Below are 19,915 nucleotides of genomic sequence, written 5' to 3'. Positions count from 1 at the left end.
TGCTGGGTGTACCGTACTCTGGTTGTGTGTGTATTCATGTAGGATCAGAGCCCATACAGTCATCTGCACTTATCCTGAGCATATTGTATGGAAATTTCTACAAGTGTGAGGAACATCCACACACACACACCATCCCTCTTGTCTAAATAAGCATGTGTTTGGGGTGACAGAAGCCTGGGTTTGTTTGCACTGTGTTTGTTTTCCACATAACAACAACCGTGTGCTTTCTCCCTCAATGCTTTCCATTGGCTCCCCTGTCACTTGAGTGAGTATCCATCTTTTTCATTTCTTAATTGTTAAGTCAAACCCGTAGAATCCAACGAAACAAGAAGAAACCCCTTGAAATGGCTTTGGCGTTTTTAGGGAAAGAATGTTTTCCAGGTAACTTAAAGACATCAGTGTCATAGAAGAGAGTTTAAACTGTTCCCAGTGCATTATGGGTAGCCAATCCTTAGAGAGAAACTTGGCCTGGATGTTGACCACATGCCTCCACTGTGAATGTCACTGTGTGCTGTTCTTTTCACCACTCTGACACTTTGCTTATAATCACAAAGCGAAATCCTCTTTCTGATAATATGGTAGAAAATGTTTTGAAATTTTAAATTGTTTATCAAATGTATTTTGTACTAACTCATGTCTTCTCTCCCTCTTTAGGTTGGCTGTCATAAAAAGTTTAAACAAATTTAAAGAGTGGGCTCTGAGGCTGGAGTCGTCCGACCATCCGGCGTCTGTGCTCACTCTAAACTTCACACACCTCTGACACCATGATGACCAGCAGTGCATGTGTGTGTGTGTGTAACGTTGCACCAACAACACAAAAGAAAAATACACGTTTTCACAGTAATGAGACCAAATGCATAAGGGTTGATATTTTAAAAAAGTGGTTGGGCTGGAAAATCTTCCCTGTGCCCTTTGTCCCACAACACACACACACTCCACACACACACACATTCCCACTTCTTAACACACCTATACCTCTGTGTGCAGATGCTAAATCAATATGACACCGTTTCCAGTTTTTTGTGTGCAGGGAAGTAGTCGTCGCCCTCCTCGTCCCTTCTTGCATGAAAAATTTGTCTCCGAATTTCATGGTAGCTTAGAGAATCTTTGACATAAAATAAAAAACACTGGGTTAAATGGTCTTAGTTGTACATCAAGTGTACGAATATGCATGTGTTTCAGCTGTATGTAGGCTTTGCATTTTGTATTTATAGATTCTAATGTATAATACTCAAATAACGTTAAGGTTTTAAGATGACTATCGTAGATATAAGGGAAAAAAATCACTGTTTTTATTGTAACGATCTGGGTAATTTGCACAATATTTAGACGATGAGAAAGGACCCGTGTTGAACTTGACTGCGCTACGATTATTTTCGTAACTTAATATTCCCCCCCCCCCTCTTTGTTAACTACTGTCGGCCGATCACTGAACCATTCACATAGATGAATAAGTCCTTTTCTGAGAGGACGCTACAGACACTTTGATTCATTGGTAATCCTGCAATACAACAGTGTTTTCTTATTTCCTCTACATCATCATCATCATCACTATATATCTTTATCAACTGCTGTAAAACTGTGATCTAATGTGGGGGGGGCCTGTGCAGCTCCCTCAGCAACTCCTGGTCGAAGAACAATATTAACCATATGTAAAAAGACGATCATTATTATAAGATAAATAATAATGATTGTACATGCATTTCTGAGGGTTGTGGTTTCAGGTAAATAAAACTATAGTATTTGAATCATGTCTCTTTTGTTCTTTGTAGTTATGTGAATGATGCATCATTGCATGGTCAATATTTAGTAACAATAACAATATAACATGTAATACACAGATATTTACAAAGGCGGATATTTTTTTGTCTACATTTGGTTTTGACTACTTTGTATTTTAATTCTTAGAGATTTATTCATGGATGTTTAAGGGACTGTGCAATTTGCTCCAGATCCACATACGAATCTGGAGTTTAAATGTGTGGTTTAAATGTGGTTTCATGAGGGGACGGTTGGGCCTCTAGTTATTGCAGCTATATTTATTATTAAGGGTTTTTAAGTGGTGAACTTGGTTTTACCACAGGAAACAAAAAATGAACAAAAAGCCACACATGTAATACTACCCCAGTAGGTGGCAGCATTTGGCTAAATATACAGCACAACCATATGATGTAATGACACAGGTGGTTTTTAAAGTATCACAGAGGAAGTAATATTGATTTTATTGATAGTTATTAGAAATGTATTACTGGAAACATTAATCCTGAGAAATGGCAAGTGGCGGCTTTTCAGAGTTCCAAACATTTGCTTGTATAATGAAAAAATAAATAAATGAATAATCACCTATAGCTGTCTTTCAATATGTATTATTTGGTGAATGAAAAGAAAGGAGGGTGAAGAAAAGCAATGATAGTGAAATACTAAAAGTACAAAAAAAGAAAGAAAGAATGAAGTTAGTATGTTAGTGTTGGTGCATGAGCACATGAATGTATACGTACATGCACATGTTGGCTATACATGTTCAGAACATAAAGACAAAACAGCAACAAACCAACAACCCTAACCAAAGGAATAAATTATGCATTAGTATTTATTTATATACTATACTATACTATACTATAGTTATTAATATACTGAATCCATCAGATATTCCAGTTCTGTGTTTCATATATTTTTATAAAACTGTTCACATTTAACTTCCATACAGTTGTTGACTGAAGTATAGTGAGTATAAAGTAGGTAACTGCCTCTGATGCATTCTGATTTTGTAGAATACATGTTCCTGTTCACCCTCTGGACACAAATGCTGTTGGATGAGACGCACAGATTACGCACCGACAGTGGATAAAGAAAAGACCTGAGATGTGCTCTGTTTTTTAAGAGCAGTTTAAAAAAAACCTTCATTGTCTTGAATGAAGAAGTTGAGGGAAACGAATGGCTGCGTGTTCAGGTGAGGGGGTGAGTGTGTCTCTTTAACCAGCAGACTCCCTGTCACTCTGGTCCCTCCCACTCCCTCTGGCCGGAGATGGGAGCGCACACAGCGGCACCATCACGGCCGAAGACGCTGGAGAACCACAGAAAGGGAGAAAACACAACCAGCACCACCACCACTACTACCAGTGCTGTGGAGGAACACGGGATAATGGAACAAATCGTCCCCCTCGCACCGGCTCCCTCCTCCGCGTAAAGACCCGCGACTCCGATGTTGTCGTCGCTCCGCGTTTTGCGCTTTTTTACGCGTCCTCCTTGAAGCGCTGCTGGTACAAAGGCGCCTCGGACCCGAGGAGCAGCAGCGGCAGCGCCTGGGATTCATGGACAACATGGAGTGAAGCCTCCACCTCCAGCCTCACACGGAGACAGTGAGTAAACCAGGACTGATAAAAAAAACACTTTCTCCTGTTTTTCTCTCCCCCCCACCCCCCCCTGAGATCCACATCCCCCTGGTCACAAAGACACCAGCTGTCATCGTGGCTGAGAGATTTTCTTTTTGATTATTATTATTTTTTTTACTCCTCCTCTGAAAGTGCCCTTTTTGTGGAATAATGCATGAGAAACACGAAGTTTGCTCCAGTTTTTTATTCCTGTCTCTGCGCCGCACGTTCCCAGTGGTTCCAGTGACTGACCAGCCGGTTTCTCTTGTTCAGAATGGGATGTATTGTTGCGCCAGCGCAGCCCACGACAAGTGTCAGCAATTAGACAGTGTGTTTGTGGACGGGTTTCCTCGAGGCCTGCTCTGAACACTGCCCCTGCTCTGCTGCTGGAGCTGGACATTGTTGTTGGGAAGGACACAGTGTTGGACAGGGACAATCTGCGTGTCCTTGGCATCTTCCCTCCCTCCCTCCCCTCGTGCGTGAGTCGGGGGGTCGTTCTCAGAAATAGATTGGTGGAACAATATGGTGGAACCCGTTGGATTCATGGAGGCGTGGAAAGCACAGTTCCCAGAGTCTGAGCCCCCCAAGATGGAGCTGAGGTCAGTAGGGGGCATCGAGCAGGAGCTGGAGAGGTGCAAGGCGTCCATCAGGCGTCTGGAGCAGGAGGTGAACAAGGAGCGATTCCGCATGATCTACCTGCAGACCCTCCTGGCCAAAGAGAGGAAGAGCTACGACAAGCAGCGGTGGGGCTTCAGGAAGACGCCGCTGAACGAGGGGATGGACCCCGCAGCCACACAGGGTGCAGAGTCCCAGCAGCCACACATGCAGGAGACTGGTGGGGTTGGAATAGGAGTTGGAGTTGGATGTTATGGCGGCGGTGGCGGTGGTGGTGGTGGCGGTGGTGGTGGTGTTGGTGGGCCCATCATGGACAGGACTCGCTTCCAGCCTCTTGGAGATGGTACAGGCAGGACCAAACCGAGACCTCCACCTGCCAGAAAGTCAGCCTCCCACGGAGACGGACTGGAGTCAGCGTTTGACGTGCCCCAGCAAGTTGAGTCGACATCCTGCGACAACCTGGACGGCCTCTCGCCATCCAAGCAGAGAGGCGGCATCTCAGTCTCTCCCCGCAGGCCCACCCTTCCACCCCCAGACAAGGATCTGCCCACTGACCCCAAGGACAAACTTGGTATGGGTCTTGGTGTGGCAGCTCTTAGATCCAACTTTGAGAGGATCAAACGGGCCAACTCTCACTCTTCAGGTGATGTAGCTAAGGGTCAGGAGAAGCAACTACCGCCGCCACCACCGCCATTTTACACTAACATGGAATTCCACCATGAGAGGGGTCTGGTAAGGGTCAATGACCGTGAAGTCTCTGACAAGATCAGCTCCCTGGGCAGCCAGGCCATGCAGATGGAGCGAAAGAGATCTCTTCACTCCCTCCCAGGTAACCTGGCAACAGTAGCCGGGGAGCTCCGCGCCAGGCCTGTGTACAGAGGACGTTCCACTGAGAGCACCTGCGGCTATGACGCAGAATATGAAGATGGAGAGCCCAATCAGAGACATTCAGCGAGGGCCAATGGGGGCAAACCTCCACCCCCGCCTTGGCAGCCCTCTGACTTCCAGGCCTACTCCAGTGTTTATGTTGGTGGGGTGATGATGGGCGAAGGTGGGGTTGGAGATGGTAGATCTGGAGGTGGTACCGGAGTCACAATGAGAGAACACGGGGGAGGAGACGACCACCTCCTGACCTGGCCACGCCGCTCCTACTCCCCAGGTAGTTTTGAGGATGTGGGTGGAGGTGGCGGCTACACGCCGGACTGCAGCTCCAACGAGAACCTGACGTCCAGTGAGGAGGACTTCTCCTCTGGCCAGTCGAGCCACGTCTCACCCAGCCCCACTACGGCCTTCCGTCGGCCCTTCAGAGAGAAGAGCCGCTCGCCATCCCAGAACTCCCAGAACTCCCAGCACTCTTTGGACAGCAGCAGCCCGCCGACACCGCAGTCCCAGAAGCGTCCTCACCGGCAGCAGGGAGGCCACGTGGTCATGTCTGAGGCCACTATTGTGAGTGTTCGCAAGACCGGTCAAATCTGGCCACCTGCTGCCCATCATGACCTCTTGCCCCACGGCAGAACATCCCACGACAACAGTTTCCATGGAGACCACCTAGGTGAGTGCTGTATCCCGTCTTTAATCTTTTGCTGAGAGCAAGTGGGCTGGAGCACAAAGGACGTTTCCGAGCCCACACAGAAAAAGGAGTGTGCCTGGTTGTGTGTGTGTGTGTGTGTGTGTGTGTGTGTGTGTAGGAAGGAAAAATTAATGAAAGCCTGAGTAGATGTTGGGACGAGCGTAATTTAGTCACGCAGGAATGATTTTGGTGTTGATTCTTTTGCATTTTTAGCCTCTTCCCTTTTAAAAACCACAAAAAGTCTGTGTGCATGAGTGTATGTGTGTGCGCACATAGACGAGCAGCGCTGTGTGTCCTTTGGAAGGCCTCGCGTGGGAGATAGATGAAAGATCCTCCTCTGCTTATTCCTGGAATGTCAGTCGGGTGGGTGAACAATAAATGTGGTCAGGTCGAGTGGAAGCTGCAGGTCTAGCCTTTCTCAAACGACCCCTGTGGCTCCGAGTGTGGAATTCAAATCACAGGTGGCTGTCTTCCTGTCCGTCTCAAGTTTGACAAAGCAGAAGACGTCCGCCTGCACCTCGAGCCAAAACTATTTATTTGCTTATGTAACAGACCAGGACAAAGGAATCCCACTGTAATCTCTCCAAACAATTACCTGCACAGTCCCTAACCACTAAATTGCAGCCTTTCAGCCACCTGTAATAGAACAGCAGCGGCAGTATCAGATAGATGTGTGCATACTGGAGTTTGAGACATGGTCACTGGCTGCCCTGGCTGCCAGGCTCAATCACAACAACAGTGGAGTGTGTTGTGTTCAAGAACCACATTAGGAGGGCTTAGTTTACTGTAATTCCTCAGTGAAGTTTCCATTGTTGAGGCTTTGCCAGCTCACAAGAGCTAAAACTGCACATTGCTCGGGCGGTTCAGATATTTGACATTCTTTTTTTAGACATGGAATGATGTTACCAAGATGCGGTTTGCAGTAGTAATGCACGTTTTGGCGTGTTGTCTTTCAATGGTCTTTAGAAACACTTAAATTCAAATAATTTCTAAAGACCTACTTCTTCTCACTTTCTTTCGCGATGTTATGATATTTAACGCGTTATTACTTTTGTGTTTTAACCCCTTTTCAGCACTTTAGTCAACTGTGGTTGTTTTACACGTGCTATATAGATAAACTTTGATTTGACTTGACTTGGCTGTGGAAGTGTGTAGAAGTGTTTTAGCGGCCCTGCTATACTGTAACAGATTTGGTGCTGGCGCCCTGCTGGAGCAGACAGGCAGCGGGGTGCTGGCATCATACACCTGCTCTGGTGCCAGGATGAACTGGAAAGGAGGGAAGAGGAAGTCAGAAAGCAGAGAGGAGCAGAGAGAGAGGATTAGGAGAAGGAACTCAAACATGAAAAAGGGACAGAAAGAAAAAGGGGAGCAATTGATATGTTTTCACTCCTGCCTGTGAGACATGTACCTGTAAAATGAAGTTACAGCTAACCTAAGGCCTAATTTCCTCACTGTACTGTAGGCATTACTGTCACCATTCTGGGCAGCATTACTTTCTGCAACCTGAAACCGCTCATTGCCTAAATATCCTGAACAGCGGAGGTCTCGGTGCATCTATAATTCATTTATTTGACACGGTGGCCCTGGTGGAATCAGCTAAAATGCTTTTTCCAGACGGAACACTCTGGTCAAAGTGCAGCATCTCATCCTGTCTGGAAAACCATCTCCTCTTTGCGGTGAACGCGAAAAAGCCATCTTCCATTTTAATTACTATTCCCTTCCCCGGGAGGCAAACACCATCAGCCATCGCTAACATTCGTAGTGCTGACAACAAATAAGATTGTTCTGATGTGTGTGTGTGTGTGTGTGTGTGTGTGTGTGTGTGTGTGTGTGTGTACAGCAGCAGTGCGAGTCCCCAGGAAAAATGGCTAGCTAATTCCCCAGCTGCTATGTTTAGGATTATCGCTGCACTGTCTGCTCTCTTTGTTTTAACATCTTTTCCACAACAATGAGCCCTGTGGGGAGCGAGGCGAGCCGGAAGAGCAGGGACGGAGATGGAGGATGGGGCTGGGGGGTGTAGAGAGGGATGCACTTAGTGGGATAATCTGGAATTTGAGCATAGGAAGTAAAAATGTTTCGACACCCTACAGAGCGGGTCTTGTTTTGTAGTTGGGGTTTAAGCTGAGGGCAGATGGGTGCGATGCAGACAGTGAAGGTGATGATGATGAGTTGTTGTTTTGAAGCCCAGGTGTGTGTGTGTGTGTGTGTGTGTGTGTGTGTGTGTGTGTGTGTGTGTGTGTGTGTGTGTGTGTGTGTGTGTGTGTGTGTGTGTGTGTGTGTGTGTGTGTGTGCGCCAGCCGGAGGAGAGACAGACGAGGGATGAGGAGCCAAGAGTGTGTTTTTGCTGGGCGATCGAGGATGATGATGATAATAATGGAGAGTGGGTCGGTGTTGTGCGAGGAAGAGCGAGGGAGGCAGAGTGCAAGGCAGTGAGCTGTCGTTTCTCGCTTCACTGGTCAGGGATGCGGGGGCTGCGGAGAAGCACAGATGGGAAGAACTCTCCCGTTGCGTAACAGAAATGCACAGACGCACAAAGACACACACACACACAAACACACACATGCTTGATGTTTGCTCGTATACCTGGAGGCTGCTTTACCTTCAGCAATAGTTGCGGGCGGATGAATGCTCGCGTTGTAGCTGGAGATGGGACGTTAAGGCCAGAAGGGTGCAAGAATGAAAATGTTTCGTGCCATTTGTCGACCAGAGTCTGAAGACGCCTCTGGAGGAGTCACACCATCTCAGGTTTTCAGGATCAGATGTTTACCTTCTGAGATTATCAGGCCTTTTGTGACTGCGACAGAATGACAAAATGAATGAAAGACTCAAATAAAGATGCCTCCAGTGACTTCAGTGGGAAAGGGGAGCCGCTCGGTGAGTTAAATCGAAACAGGTTTTGTAGGCGAGAAACCTTCAGCTGCCAACTTCCCGCTTTTGATGTGGATTGAAGAAACACGAGCGCGGCGATGTTACGTCAAGTATTTGATCATACGCGCCGAGACGACTGACAAGTCTGTTTCACGTCGCCTCCTCGTCTTTCCTGCAAGTAAACCTCTGAATTTGTGTAGAAATAAAATGTAGAACATGGAAATTGATTATTTTTAAAGAAGGGCAAAAGTTCACAGAGAATAAAACTCATCCTCTGAAGCTCATAGCGATGTTAACAGAACTGCCCCGTGGCCACACACACACTTTACCTGCTGAGAGTTTGAGTTGAGATCAGTCAGCTGAAGAAAGGCGGCTTTCACTACCTTCTGAATGGAATTGGGTGGCAACCGAAAATGCCAAGTCTCTCCGTAACGCCGTTTCCATTGATTCATGTGAAGAGAAAACTGGTGAATACCTGTGGGTTTGTGTCTCAGAGGGCAGGGATGCCAGAGCAGGACAGGCCCGGGAAAGCTTCAATGGTTTTATTGTCCAAGACCTCCTCCTCCTTCAGCTGGGTCCCGTCAGCAGCTCTAATTTTAGACAAGTACAAACTCCGTCACTCTCCGTCTGTCCTCTCTGGGCCCGGGGTTATTTATCTCTTCTTTTTTATAAATGAAGGATGTTTTAGTTTTTAAATATCATATAAATGCAGAGTAGCTTTATTATCTCATTAGTAGTGTTGGTATTAAAAAGACATAGTCATAGTTAGCCATGATTTCAACGGCGTTTGACTTTATTTGAATTTATTTTAACCACCTGAGCCAGTTGCACCAGCTGTTTATACGTTCACACTACCATACACTGAACTCTAATGGCTTTTACCTTGCAAACAAATTCTAAAGTAGGAATTAGTTGACACCAAGTAGGCTATAATAATAGTATAATCGCTAGCTAACGGAGCCAACTGGATAACGTTAGCTAACATTAGCTTGCTAATATAAACCCTGTCCAACATTAAACATTATACTTATAGTTAGGAAGCTCGATTTAGTAAACATATTTTTCAAGTTCTGAGAAATGTAATTAATCACTGGTTTGAAACTTTGGGGCATGTGTTTAGGAGTCCCAGAACTTGGATCTAGATTATTATATAGCCCATCTGGTCTGGGAATGCCTCAGGATCCCAGGAGAAGCTGGGAAATGTTGCTATGGAGAGGGATGTCTGGAATACCCTGCTTAGCCTGCTGTCGCCATGACAGCAGAAGAAGGTAGGTGGACGGCTGGACTAGTTTGAAAATAGCTAATTGTAGCTAAAACCTTTTGGATGAGGGACTTTATTTCACACATCCTTAGTGATGGAACCTGCCTCATATTGAAATATGTTGTTGAAACAATGGTTATATGCAACTTAAAAGTCTAAAAAACAACATTTCTTTCAACTATATTCAGCACACTTTTAACCTGTCTTTTGCCCTGAAAAAATGCAAATCAAAGCATGCTGGGAGAGCATGTGTCACTGTATGAATTATAGCATGTGTCGGATAAGACAAAAAAATAGTCACTGTCAAAAGGGCTTGGTTCCCCTGAGGGAGGATTGCAGATCAAATCTGATGATGATGATGATGATGATGATGATGATGATGATGATATCACTGTGTGTTTTTCTAAATATATTTGTAGCCACGAAGGAAATCATCATCATTGAGTGTTTGTTAGTGGAGGTGACGGTCTGTACCAGGCTGAGTCTGTGTATGTCTTCTTTCCCTCTGAGCCCTGTGTGTCGTGCCCCTTGCCTTGAGTGATTCAGCATGTATTTCCATGTGTGTTCATTTGTGCAGAGGATGAAGAGGAAGGATGGGTACAGCCCACGAGACACTGACACACATTTTGTCGTTGGTACCTCTGGCCACATGTTTTACAGTCGTTCGGTGTGGCACAATGACCCCATTTTCACACTGAGGGAGAGCGAGAGGGGGGGGTTGTGTAGCTGTAGCTCTTTTAAAAAGGCTCCTTCACACTGCGCTGTTCGAGTGAGTTTGGCGGTGAAAGCCTGGGTTACCTCAGCCGGCACACAGGAGCTGCAGGCTCACAATCAGGCCCCGAGTGGTGGAGAGGAGAGAAGGGGGATAAGAAGAAGGGGTAAAAGGAGGAGAGATATGGGGGGGTTGTGTCGGCCTTTTTTTTCTTGCCAGCTGGGCGCTCGGCTCGGCCTTTCCCTGGGCCGGTGTAACCTGCTCGGACCAATGACAAAACGATCCCTTTGCTCCTGGGATCAGTTATGGAGGAAGAAAAAGTTCCTGTGAGAATGTGAAAAGCCTCTTTACTAATTTAGTAGTTGAGCTATTTTCATTATATACACTCTATAATATATAACATCTCTAGTATGCAGGGGTTGGTCTTGAACATTCATAGTTCATGCTGTCCTTTAGTAGTTACTTGACTTTGTATAGTTGACCATAGTAGTTGGCTTAGGTATAACAGTATAAACTATATAAAATGCTACTTGAATTGATAACATCTATACACCAGGTCCAAATAGTCTCTATGCAACCCTAGAATAGTACTTAGTAGAGCACAAGGCCCATCAGTCTCCTTATGAAACCACATTTAAATTCACTACATCTGTATTTTTTATTTGGCAAGATGAGGCACTTATTTTATTATTACGATTTTCAGAGCATCTCTGAGGTCACGTTGCTTCCCTTGTTTCTGCAGTAGAGGTCCAACCTCTCACAACCTGCTGGTGTGGCAGCCCCAGAACCTCAAACTGTCTCTCTTTCTTTGGGTTTAAAGACAGGAAGTGATTATGTTGCGTCCACTGGCCATTAGTTTGAGGCCTGGGGAGACTTTTGGACACCGGGTAAATGGAAGCAGATTGGAGGATCATTACTGGACCTTGCAGACAGACATGTAAACACAAATGCACATAAACACTCACGGCCCTCCTAAGGGTAATTTTACTCTTCCCTGCTTCTGTTTATTTCTTCTCCTTTTTTTGTGTGTGTGCTTGTATGTTTCCTCTGCCAAGCACCCAGCCACAATCTTTCCTCTGGTGACCAAGTGCTCTTGTTAAAATAAAACGACAAAAAATAAAAAAGAATGATGGAAAAATCCCTTACATAAATTCTGGTGACTTGTTTCTCCCCGCTGCTGTAACTTTGAAGAGCGGCCATCTTGGCTCTGTGCAGCACGGCGCTCTGAGTTCGCCCTCTGGATTGGCCGCAGTGCACGGAAACTGTGCTAGTTAGCGTCCACAGCTAACCGCTCACCGCAGGCCTTTTGCCCTGCAGTGTAAGTGCTTGCTGCTGTGTGTTCTCTGGTTTTCTACGTGTTCTAGGTTAGCTGCTGGGGTCGTTAATCACAGCCAGCTCTCCAAGGGACTGGGTTAAAGTCAGGGGGTGGGGTGGGGGGTGGAAAGAAAGACCTGGTTTCTGGTTAAGACCACAAGGAAATATGGCGTCTGTGATGATTAATGTCAGCATGACACCACACTGCACTTGGGGCTGTGCAGAGCTGCATTCTGCTTTATTTGTCATGATTCACTGACGCGTGTCTGCACATTAAAGGGTCACCACCTATTTTACATGTCATTTTACTATATTCACAGGAAGCCGTACGCAGCCTGAACAGTTGTATGGTGTCTGTCAAGGCTAAGGAAATAAGTCAGGTGGGTTTTAACAGAAAGCCCTTGTTACAAAGATCTGAACATTAACCAGGTCAGACAGTGCATCGTGGGAAGTGTAGGATCCAGTGGTTTTACATCTTTTGACTCGTTAGCCCCTCAAATTTATACATGTGCAATAATTGAGTGCTCGTTTATGACCAAAATAACATAAACGATAAAACATAAAATATGACGTATTGCTGAAGTCTAGAGATGTTCAGATGCCATTTTACCTCTCAGATACTGTTCATGTCATTTCTCGGGGAAAAGAAAACTGCAGTTATATCTGGGTGAAGCTAATTTACTTTAAAGACGTGGTATCGGATCGGTACATAGGTTACATTCTCGCCAATGCCCGACCCGGCATTTTCTGTAGTATTGGTGGAAACTTACGATGCCGGTATTAGAACATCGCTAATTCAATTCTTGAACATGCAGAGAATAAACATTACAAATTCACTGATATCCTAGTGAAAGCAAACAAGACTCTGGGCTGCAGTTAAGATTCAGGAAGCTCAGCTAATAATTCGATTTCCAACATTCCCTCTTAACTATTACCGTGAACTTGTAGGCTTGTGGCATAAACGTATAATTGAAAGCCTGGTGATATTTTTTTCTGGATTAAAAGGCATCACAAACCTGTCTAGTCATGCAAACATCAACAAGCCTTAATCTCCCCTCTTTCGTCTGGGAATTAAAAGCTGGCCAACAATCAGATTACCATTAGTATTTTTTATTTTTTTTCTCCCCCTCATGTAGCACAGCTCACATCCGACTGCACTCATTACTGCACTAATGCATGATGTCCTATATATTACACATTAGGATTATCATCACTCACGAACCAGCGCTGTCATGTATGCATGTTCCACAGCACGTGTGCACATGTGAGGCTGAAAAAACAAAGGGTTGATTGGACGAGATTAGCTTTGATTGCACTAAATTGAGCAGATAAAAAAACAGGAAAATAAACATACAAATGCAGCTTTTTGATTTCTCTTCTCTAAAGTTCTTCTCTTTCACTTCATTCCTCCTCTTTTATCCCTCTCATCTCACTTCCTCCTATTTTCTTTCTTTCTCCGTCTTCTCCTTCTCCATTCAACTGCCCCATTCTTCCAGCTGCTTCCAGTTTCCTTTGCTTGCAGCCAATTAGAAGTCTTCACCTTTCCCTCTTTGTTTCCACGGGTTTCCCTCCAAGCGAGGGGAAGAGATCAAAGTCCCAGCCCCCTTCCTCAAGCAGCCTCTCTCTCTCTGTAATTGTCCAATAGGGGTTTGACCGACGAAGGCCTATAAAACAACACAATCGATGCCAAATGTCTCCTTGTTACAGAACAGTATAGAGCAGGTGCAGACTCGGCCGATTCTCCGAGAGTCTCTCCCATCTTTTTTGTTTGCGCTCTCTCTCCCTCCAGCTATTCCTGAATGTCCACATGCCTGTATTTCCTTCTCCTGTCCGTCCATATGTTCGGCCTGCGCAGATGTAGTGTTTGTGTGCGAGGACACGGACTGTTAAAAGCTTATAATTCTTCGGAAAATTGGTTTAGTTGACTTTAATGGAGTTAACCTCGGCTTACTGTCAGTGCGGAGGATTCCGGCTCACTAGGGGTTAAGCTGAACGTAGGAGGTAGTGTTATTCTCTGTCCTTGACTTCATGAATGTCCTTGAAATCCTGTCTTCGGGCTTATGTTGCAACGCTAAATGCTAAATGGACTGAATTTATATAGGGTGTTATCTTATGTATTACTCGGAGGGATTTACAGTACAAGCTACATTCACCCATTCGCATGCCCACACAATCAGGGGCCATTTCGGGGTTCAATCTGAACCAGAGGAGCCGGGGATCAAACCACCAACCTTCTGGTTAGTGGACGACCCGTGCTACCTCCTGCCCAGCGCAAATAATCTTGTTCAAATCCCACGAAATGCACTGAATTCTAAAGTGAAATTCTAGAGTGAGATATCAAGAGGCAAAATTCTGAGAAATATAATCAAACAATTATTATGTTATATGCAATAATGTTGATTAAAAGTTGTTTAGGAGATTTATTTGGTCATAAATGTTAATAAAATTTCAAATTTGCATTCCCTGGATGTTTACTGGCTTCTAAAAGGAAACCAGAGCTTTGTTGTGTGTCCATTCAGCCCCATTTGGCCATAGATTACAGACTAATACTCAATAAATGATGATGATGATGATGATCAAACATTTCCTCATTTAATACTTGTAATATCCAGTGTGGCTACTTCCTCTTATTATTTTATTTTGTGCCCTACAGGGACACACTGCCTCCTCTGGGCTCATATACAGTCTGTGGGCTAATCAAATCTCTCTCTTTCTCTCTATCTGATTGTGTGTGTGTGTGTGTGTGTGTGTGTGTGTGTGTGTGTGTGTGTGTGTGTGTGTGTGTGTGTGTGTGTGTGTGTGTGTGTGTGTGTGTGTGTGTGTGTGTGTGTGTGTGTGTGTGTGTGTGTGTGTGTGTGTGTGTGTCACCTTCCTTCCTTCAGGCTCTTTGTTATTGGACTGTGTCTGCACTGGGCAGCAGGGATAGGTTTCTCAATAAATGGCAGTTAGTTGTTAAGGGCTGCGCAGGCTATTAAAGGTAGAGGTGTGTATGTGTGTACAGTATCTAGTAGTGTAGATAATATAACTAGTGAGCCGCTGAATGAGGAAGCTATGCTGTAAGAGAAACACACGCTCAAACTGGCTGCAGTCTGGAGTGGAAGAGAAAGAAAAGCTCTCGCGTTGTGATCCCATTGGTTTTGACGAAGAGCGGAATCTGTAGAATTTGTTACACGTCACCAGATGTAAAGAGAAGTTTGATTTCCATTATGCTTCTCTCTCCGGCTCGGGCTCCTTTTTATTGTCTGTTATTTGTTGAGCCGCTTGTTGCAGAGGGACTGGATAACTGTAGGCTCCTGGGGAATATCAGATTTCATGTTGCGATGGGCCTCCCCTCCCCTTCCTCCTCTCTCCTCTCCCTGCATGCCCTTCGGTAACATCCCTCCTTCTGTGATATGTCTTTTATGTCACTTAATATCCTTTTCTCTATCCCCCTGACCATTTCTCTCTCTCTCTCTCTCTCTCTCCCTCTGTCTCTTCTTGCCTCTTTCACTCAGCAGTGTTCAGCCTGGAGCGCACTGTACAATATAAAGGCTGATTTTAAGCCCAATTTGGCCATGACAACTGATTTTCAAGTTCATGGAGAGACGACACTTGTCTGGCAGAAAATATCAGACACATCACAGCGGATGGTCTCTCTCTCTCTCTCTCTCTCTCTCTCTCTCTCTCTCTCCGTTATCTCCAGGATTTTAATTTGCTGCCTCTCAGCTCAGGCACAATCACGATTAGTGAAACGTGGATGTGAGGGATGTGAATGGGAATTCAGCAATCTGCAAAAATCTGTCATTTAAACGTGAGATGCTGGGGCCTTTTCACGCTCAGTCGGAATTTTAAAAGCCTTTTGTCTGCAGCCGCATTGTCCCGCGCTGTCTTTCTGTTTCAGTCCATTGTTAGCCCTCTTTTCTTCTGACAGGCGGCAGAATCCAAGCCAGCAGCTCTTGGCCTGATTCTCCTCCTACGTACCTTCCCGGGAGCAAAAAACGGAGACGAGAATTTTTACTGTCATTGCTTTTTCCAGCTCAACCTGTAGCCTCTAGCCAAGTGCTTAAAACACATGTTTCTTTTAAGCGGAAAAATAATTTGCACAACTCTTACATGTAGCGGAGGCTCACTAGGCTTAAGAACCACTTTCAGAGTTATGCGGTTTTCTGGTTAGTCCTGAAATCTCTAAGTCTTCTTTGGAAACCTTGTGCAAACAGCCCTGACTGCAAGATAACAAAGCTATACTGAAGGCGTGTGGTGTTTGCTGTGGGCTGATGTGAGCACATGTTTGTGTTATTAGCACATAAAAAAATAAGACCAGGAGCGCTACAAATGAACATTAAACACTCAGCACAACAAAGTCTCCAGCTGACTTTATTCAATATGTTTCTCTGTGTAAAAGAAACAGAGATGAAGCTGTTTGTGAATGTAGGAGGGAGAGAATATGAAGTGATTCCACATGTGCTTCTTTTGTGGTGGGATTTCCTTCCTCTGTGGTGTCCACATGGTCCAAATAGTCATATCTACATACGATCTGCCTACTAATTCCACAAATGTCTGTCTTTCTGTGGCTTGAATACCTTGCACCCGGGGAAGGGCCGTGTTGAATTTGGTGCCATTTTGAAATGTGATAATGATATAAACAGGTAAACAGCATCTTGCAGTCAGTGGGGGGCGGGGCAGCCTGTAGGCCCAGTTAAACACGTCTTCTTCTACGTCCTCAGATAGACTTCAGCAGCAACTGGTGCATTCAGAGCGATGACAACTGATTCTCCGGTTCTGGGTTCTGTGTCGACCTTCTCTTAACTTTGAATAAACAGGTGAACAGCCCTTTGTGCAGCAGCGGTGATGCAGCCTCAGGCATCGATTGACCGAGCCCTGCAGTCGACCTTTACCCGCTGTGGCTCAATTACCGCACGTCACTTTTCCAGTTTCAGACAGAAAGCTACAGCCACTGGTTTAAAGAAGCTGTTTATCTGTTATCTCCCTCTTCCTCTCATTCTTTGTCAGCTCTTTTCTCTTTCTCTCGCTCTGTTTTCTTTCTCCAGTGTTCCAGTTCGACATTTCTGCCCGTGTCACTGTCGCTGCAGCTCTCTCTCTCTCTCTCTCTCTCTCTCTCTCTCTCTCTCTCTCTCTCTCTCTCATTTGGCCCACTTTACAGACCTATAAATGGCAGAGCACGCTCAGAGCAAAGTGGCAGCGATTGGCTGGAAGTGACAACCCAAGAAGTACTTTCTCTTGTCACATCTGCGAGGAGGACGCACAGTAGCTTGCGGTGTTGAATTTCGCTGCGTGAAGCCTCGTGAAGATTTTAGACATTAAATTCCAAACTCCAGCCTCATTTCTTACACACACGTTTGAATAATGTCGACATTTCCCTAATTACCTCTAAATACTGAGCGTCTCTGTTGTACACCACTTCTCCAGCTCTGCCTCTCCTACACGAACACACAGAAAATGCAAATACGGATATTTATGAGTAAACTTAGCATCTCATACACACGCGGAACTGAATATGTACCCACTAATTGACTGTTGAATTTAGATAAAAGGGCACGTTTGCCCTCTTTGCCTACACCACTCTGCCCCCCCGTCTAATCCCTGTCTCTGTCATCCATTATTGATGCTGCAGCCCACTTGTTGCAAAACTGGAGCCTGACTGTCGTGACACGGGGCGTCATATTCCCCCACTCAAATGCACACACTCACACAAACATGCACATGAGGGTACGCACAGTCCCGTCTCTCTCCCCCCCCCCCCCATGTGATGTGTAAACCAATATCGGTATAGACTGACGGTATCATGGAGGCGTGTGTAGTAAGCTGAGAGATGCTGACCTCCTCCCCTAGTGGTGCTCAGCAGGATGATCTTAACATGTGCAGGGCTGCAAGTTGTGATTATCATTATCACTTCATCTGTGTATTTTTCATTCAATCTATACAACGTTAAACAGGGCAAATATCTAAATCATTCAGTTGACCAATGAACAAACTCTATGTGCACATTACCATGCATAAACCCAGAGACTGTCTGGATTTTACACTCAGTAAATCCTCTAACTTTTACTCTGCAAACACTGGATCCTGTTCCTCCACATGGTGACACAAGGATTTGTCATTTGCTTCCAAAGAGCAAGAAAATCTGCAGCATGTGAGCTGTGACTCTAAACACTGCAGCGCTAAACCCATGCTGCAACTTTCATGAGTCACATAATCTCAAATATGTGAAACCCAGGTCTGACTAATTGTGTGACTTTCACATCACTATATATATATGTGCTATATTTAAATCTCTGACAGTGTTGAGAATTACCATTTACTATACTACATTATTTGGTATTAGATTTCATGCAGAGACTGTTTGAACTCCAAACTGCAAATAGTCTTATGTGGAACAACTCTGTTCGTGAGAGTCTCGTACAAGCAGATGATGACCAGTATTCACAGCAGTGTAAACAACACTACAGTGGGTCGGGCTATAGGCTCAGTCACATGACGCCGTCTGTCACATGTAATTTAGGTTAGTCACTTATCATGTGGAATAGAAGCAAATATATAATTGACTATAAGCCTGAATAAATCTGTTTTGTACATTTTGCCGCCGCACAGACGGCCAATCCTGCTTTTGTAGTGTAACAAATCTCAATTAACTCTCAGGTTTTATTTTCTGATTAGATTTAATTGTGAGTGGAGAGGGTTTTTTCATCTCGTCTTTTTTTCATTGGAGTATGGTTTCGAATCCAATGTTTTCACCGATTACAGGCACGTGCAGTGTACAAATTCAAGTAGATAGTCCACCCAAAGTAAACAAACGCGACCCGATCCTGAACATAATTTTCAAAATGTTTGTCCGAACCCGGCTCAACTCCGGTATCCACCCTCTACCACATTGAGATGTTGATTTAATGATGCTGATTAAACATCTTGAAATGAGGCAACAACGTGTGACCTGACGTCTGAAGAGAGCAGCACGGTCTCTATTTAAATAATCCTCCGAGGGATGAAGAGCAGCCGCAGTGCTACGACTCATGATTGACACGGTGTCGTCCCCGCCCCTCTCTCTGCAGAGGATTGGACGATGGCCAGAGGACAAGGTGTCTCAAGGAATCCCTGTGTGTCACCAGAGACGGCGTAACACACACTCACACACAAACGCCACAGAAAACATCACACCCAGCACTATTTACTCGACACACACTTCCCCCTGCTTCAGGCCTTGTCATTGGATCTTGCTGTTAATGCAGAGAAAGAGAAAACTGCTCTTTACTTGTTCCCTACCAGTGCAAACACCCTCAGTGTCAACAATAGATTTGCCCCGACATCAGTGGAGATGCTGTTTTTGCTGTTTGAAAGCTGCTTCTCTCATTCTGCTCTGTGTTATAGGCCACAGAGGGACGCCACTCCCTGCTGTTAATGTTGGTTCATATGTTGGCAGAAATGTGTTGTTGTGTTTCCTATGTGTGTGTGTGTGTGTGTGTGTGTGTGTGTCTGTCTGGTTTTGCTAGCCTTTCCTTGAGGGTGTGAACAGAGAAGCATCTATACGGGGACCTGCGGTGCCCACAGTCTGCTCCGCGGCAGATGAGAGTGAAATGATTTCATTATTCAGAGATATTCATGAATCTATTGATTACTTAAGTGGATCCATGATGAGGTCGCCCCATCAGAAGAGCTCCATAAATCTTTGAGCAGAAGATGGCTGAATCCCCCTGAGGGATATCCTGATGCTGCAGTGAGGCAGCCATGTTTGCGGTGGCGACTGAGACGAGGTGCTTTTTGCCTTGTGGACGTCCTCCCTCACTGCTCCAGTGTTGCAGCTCTGCAACGAAACAAAGCCAAGCAAGTAACTGGTGATAATCAGCACCAGAGCATGAAAGAAATAGATTTGTGTTGGCCAATGCTGATACAGACATTAGGGAGTAAAGAATGTATATCAGCAGATAAATATAAAATGGCAAAAAAAAACAAGATGTCATCATCCAGCTAGGGAGAGGAGGCCTCCACAGAACCAAGCAGATGTCTCGACCCTGTGAGAACTCGTAGTGGGAAACTGCCAGTGTTTTTACACATACATAATTGGCTGTAATAAATTGAATTATCCTGCCAGGTTAGAAATGGCTTCAGTGAAAAAACACAACGCACGCTCACAGAGTCGGATTCACCTCTGGCAGGCGCATCGTGGCATCTTCACAGCCTCAGTTCTTCCACTGAGGGGAACAGATGTGTTT

General features: G+C 45.2%; 1 protein-coding gene and 1 long non-coding RNA gene across 3 annotated transcripts in view; both read left to right on the top strand.

Moving 5' to 3' along the window:
* Positions 1-85: 85 nt before the first annotated feature.
* LOC117772077 lies at positions 86-1,748 on the top strand. The gene is made up of 2 exons (XR_004615712.1): positions 86-265; positions 655-1,748. It is a non-coding gene; the product is annotated as an uncharacterized LOC117772077 (long non-coding RNA).
* Positions 1,749-3,024: 1,276 nt separating this feature from the next.
* The window catches only part of bcr (BCR activator of RhoGEF and GTPase), an 81,036-nt gene continuing 64,145 nt past the window's right edge, over positions 3,025-19,915 (top strand). Inside the window, exon 1 of one of the 2 annotated variants that reach the window (XM_034603010.1) lies at positions 3,025-5,538. In XM_034603010.1, the coding sequence (XP_034458901.1) occupies positions 3,894-5,538 (1,645 nt within the window). In that variant the 5' untranslated portion in view covers positions 3,025-3,893. The remainder of the gene's footprint in view (positions 5,539-19,915) is intronic. The other variant, XM_034603011.1, reaches the window with a different exon arrangement.

The sequence above is a fragment of the Hippoglossus hippoglossus genome, chromosome 12 (assembly GCF_009819705.1).
Source record: "Hippoglossus hippoglossus isolate fHipHip1 chromosome 12, fHipHip1.pri, whole genome shotgun sequence".
Taxonomy (NCBI): domain Eukaryota; kingdom Metazoa; phylum Chordata; class Actinopteri; order Pleuronectiformes; family Pleuronectidae; genus Hippoglossus; species Hippoglossus hippoglossus.
This window is presented reverse-complemented; position numbering and strand designations above follow the sequence as displayed.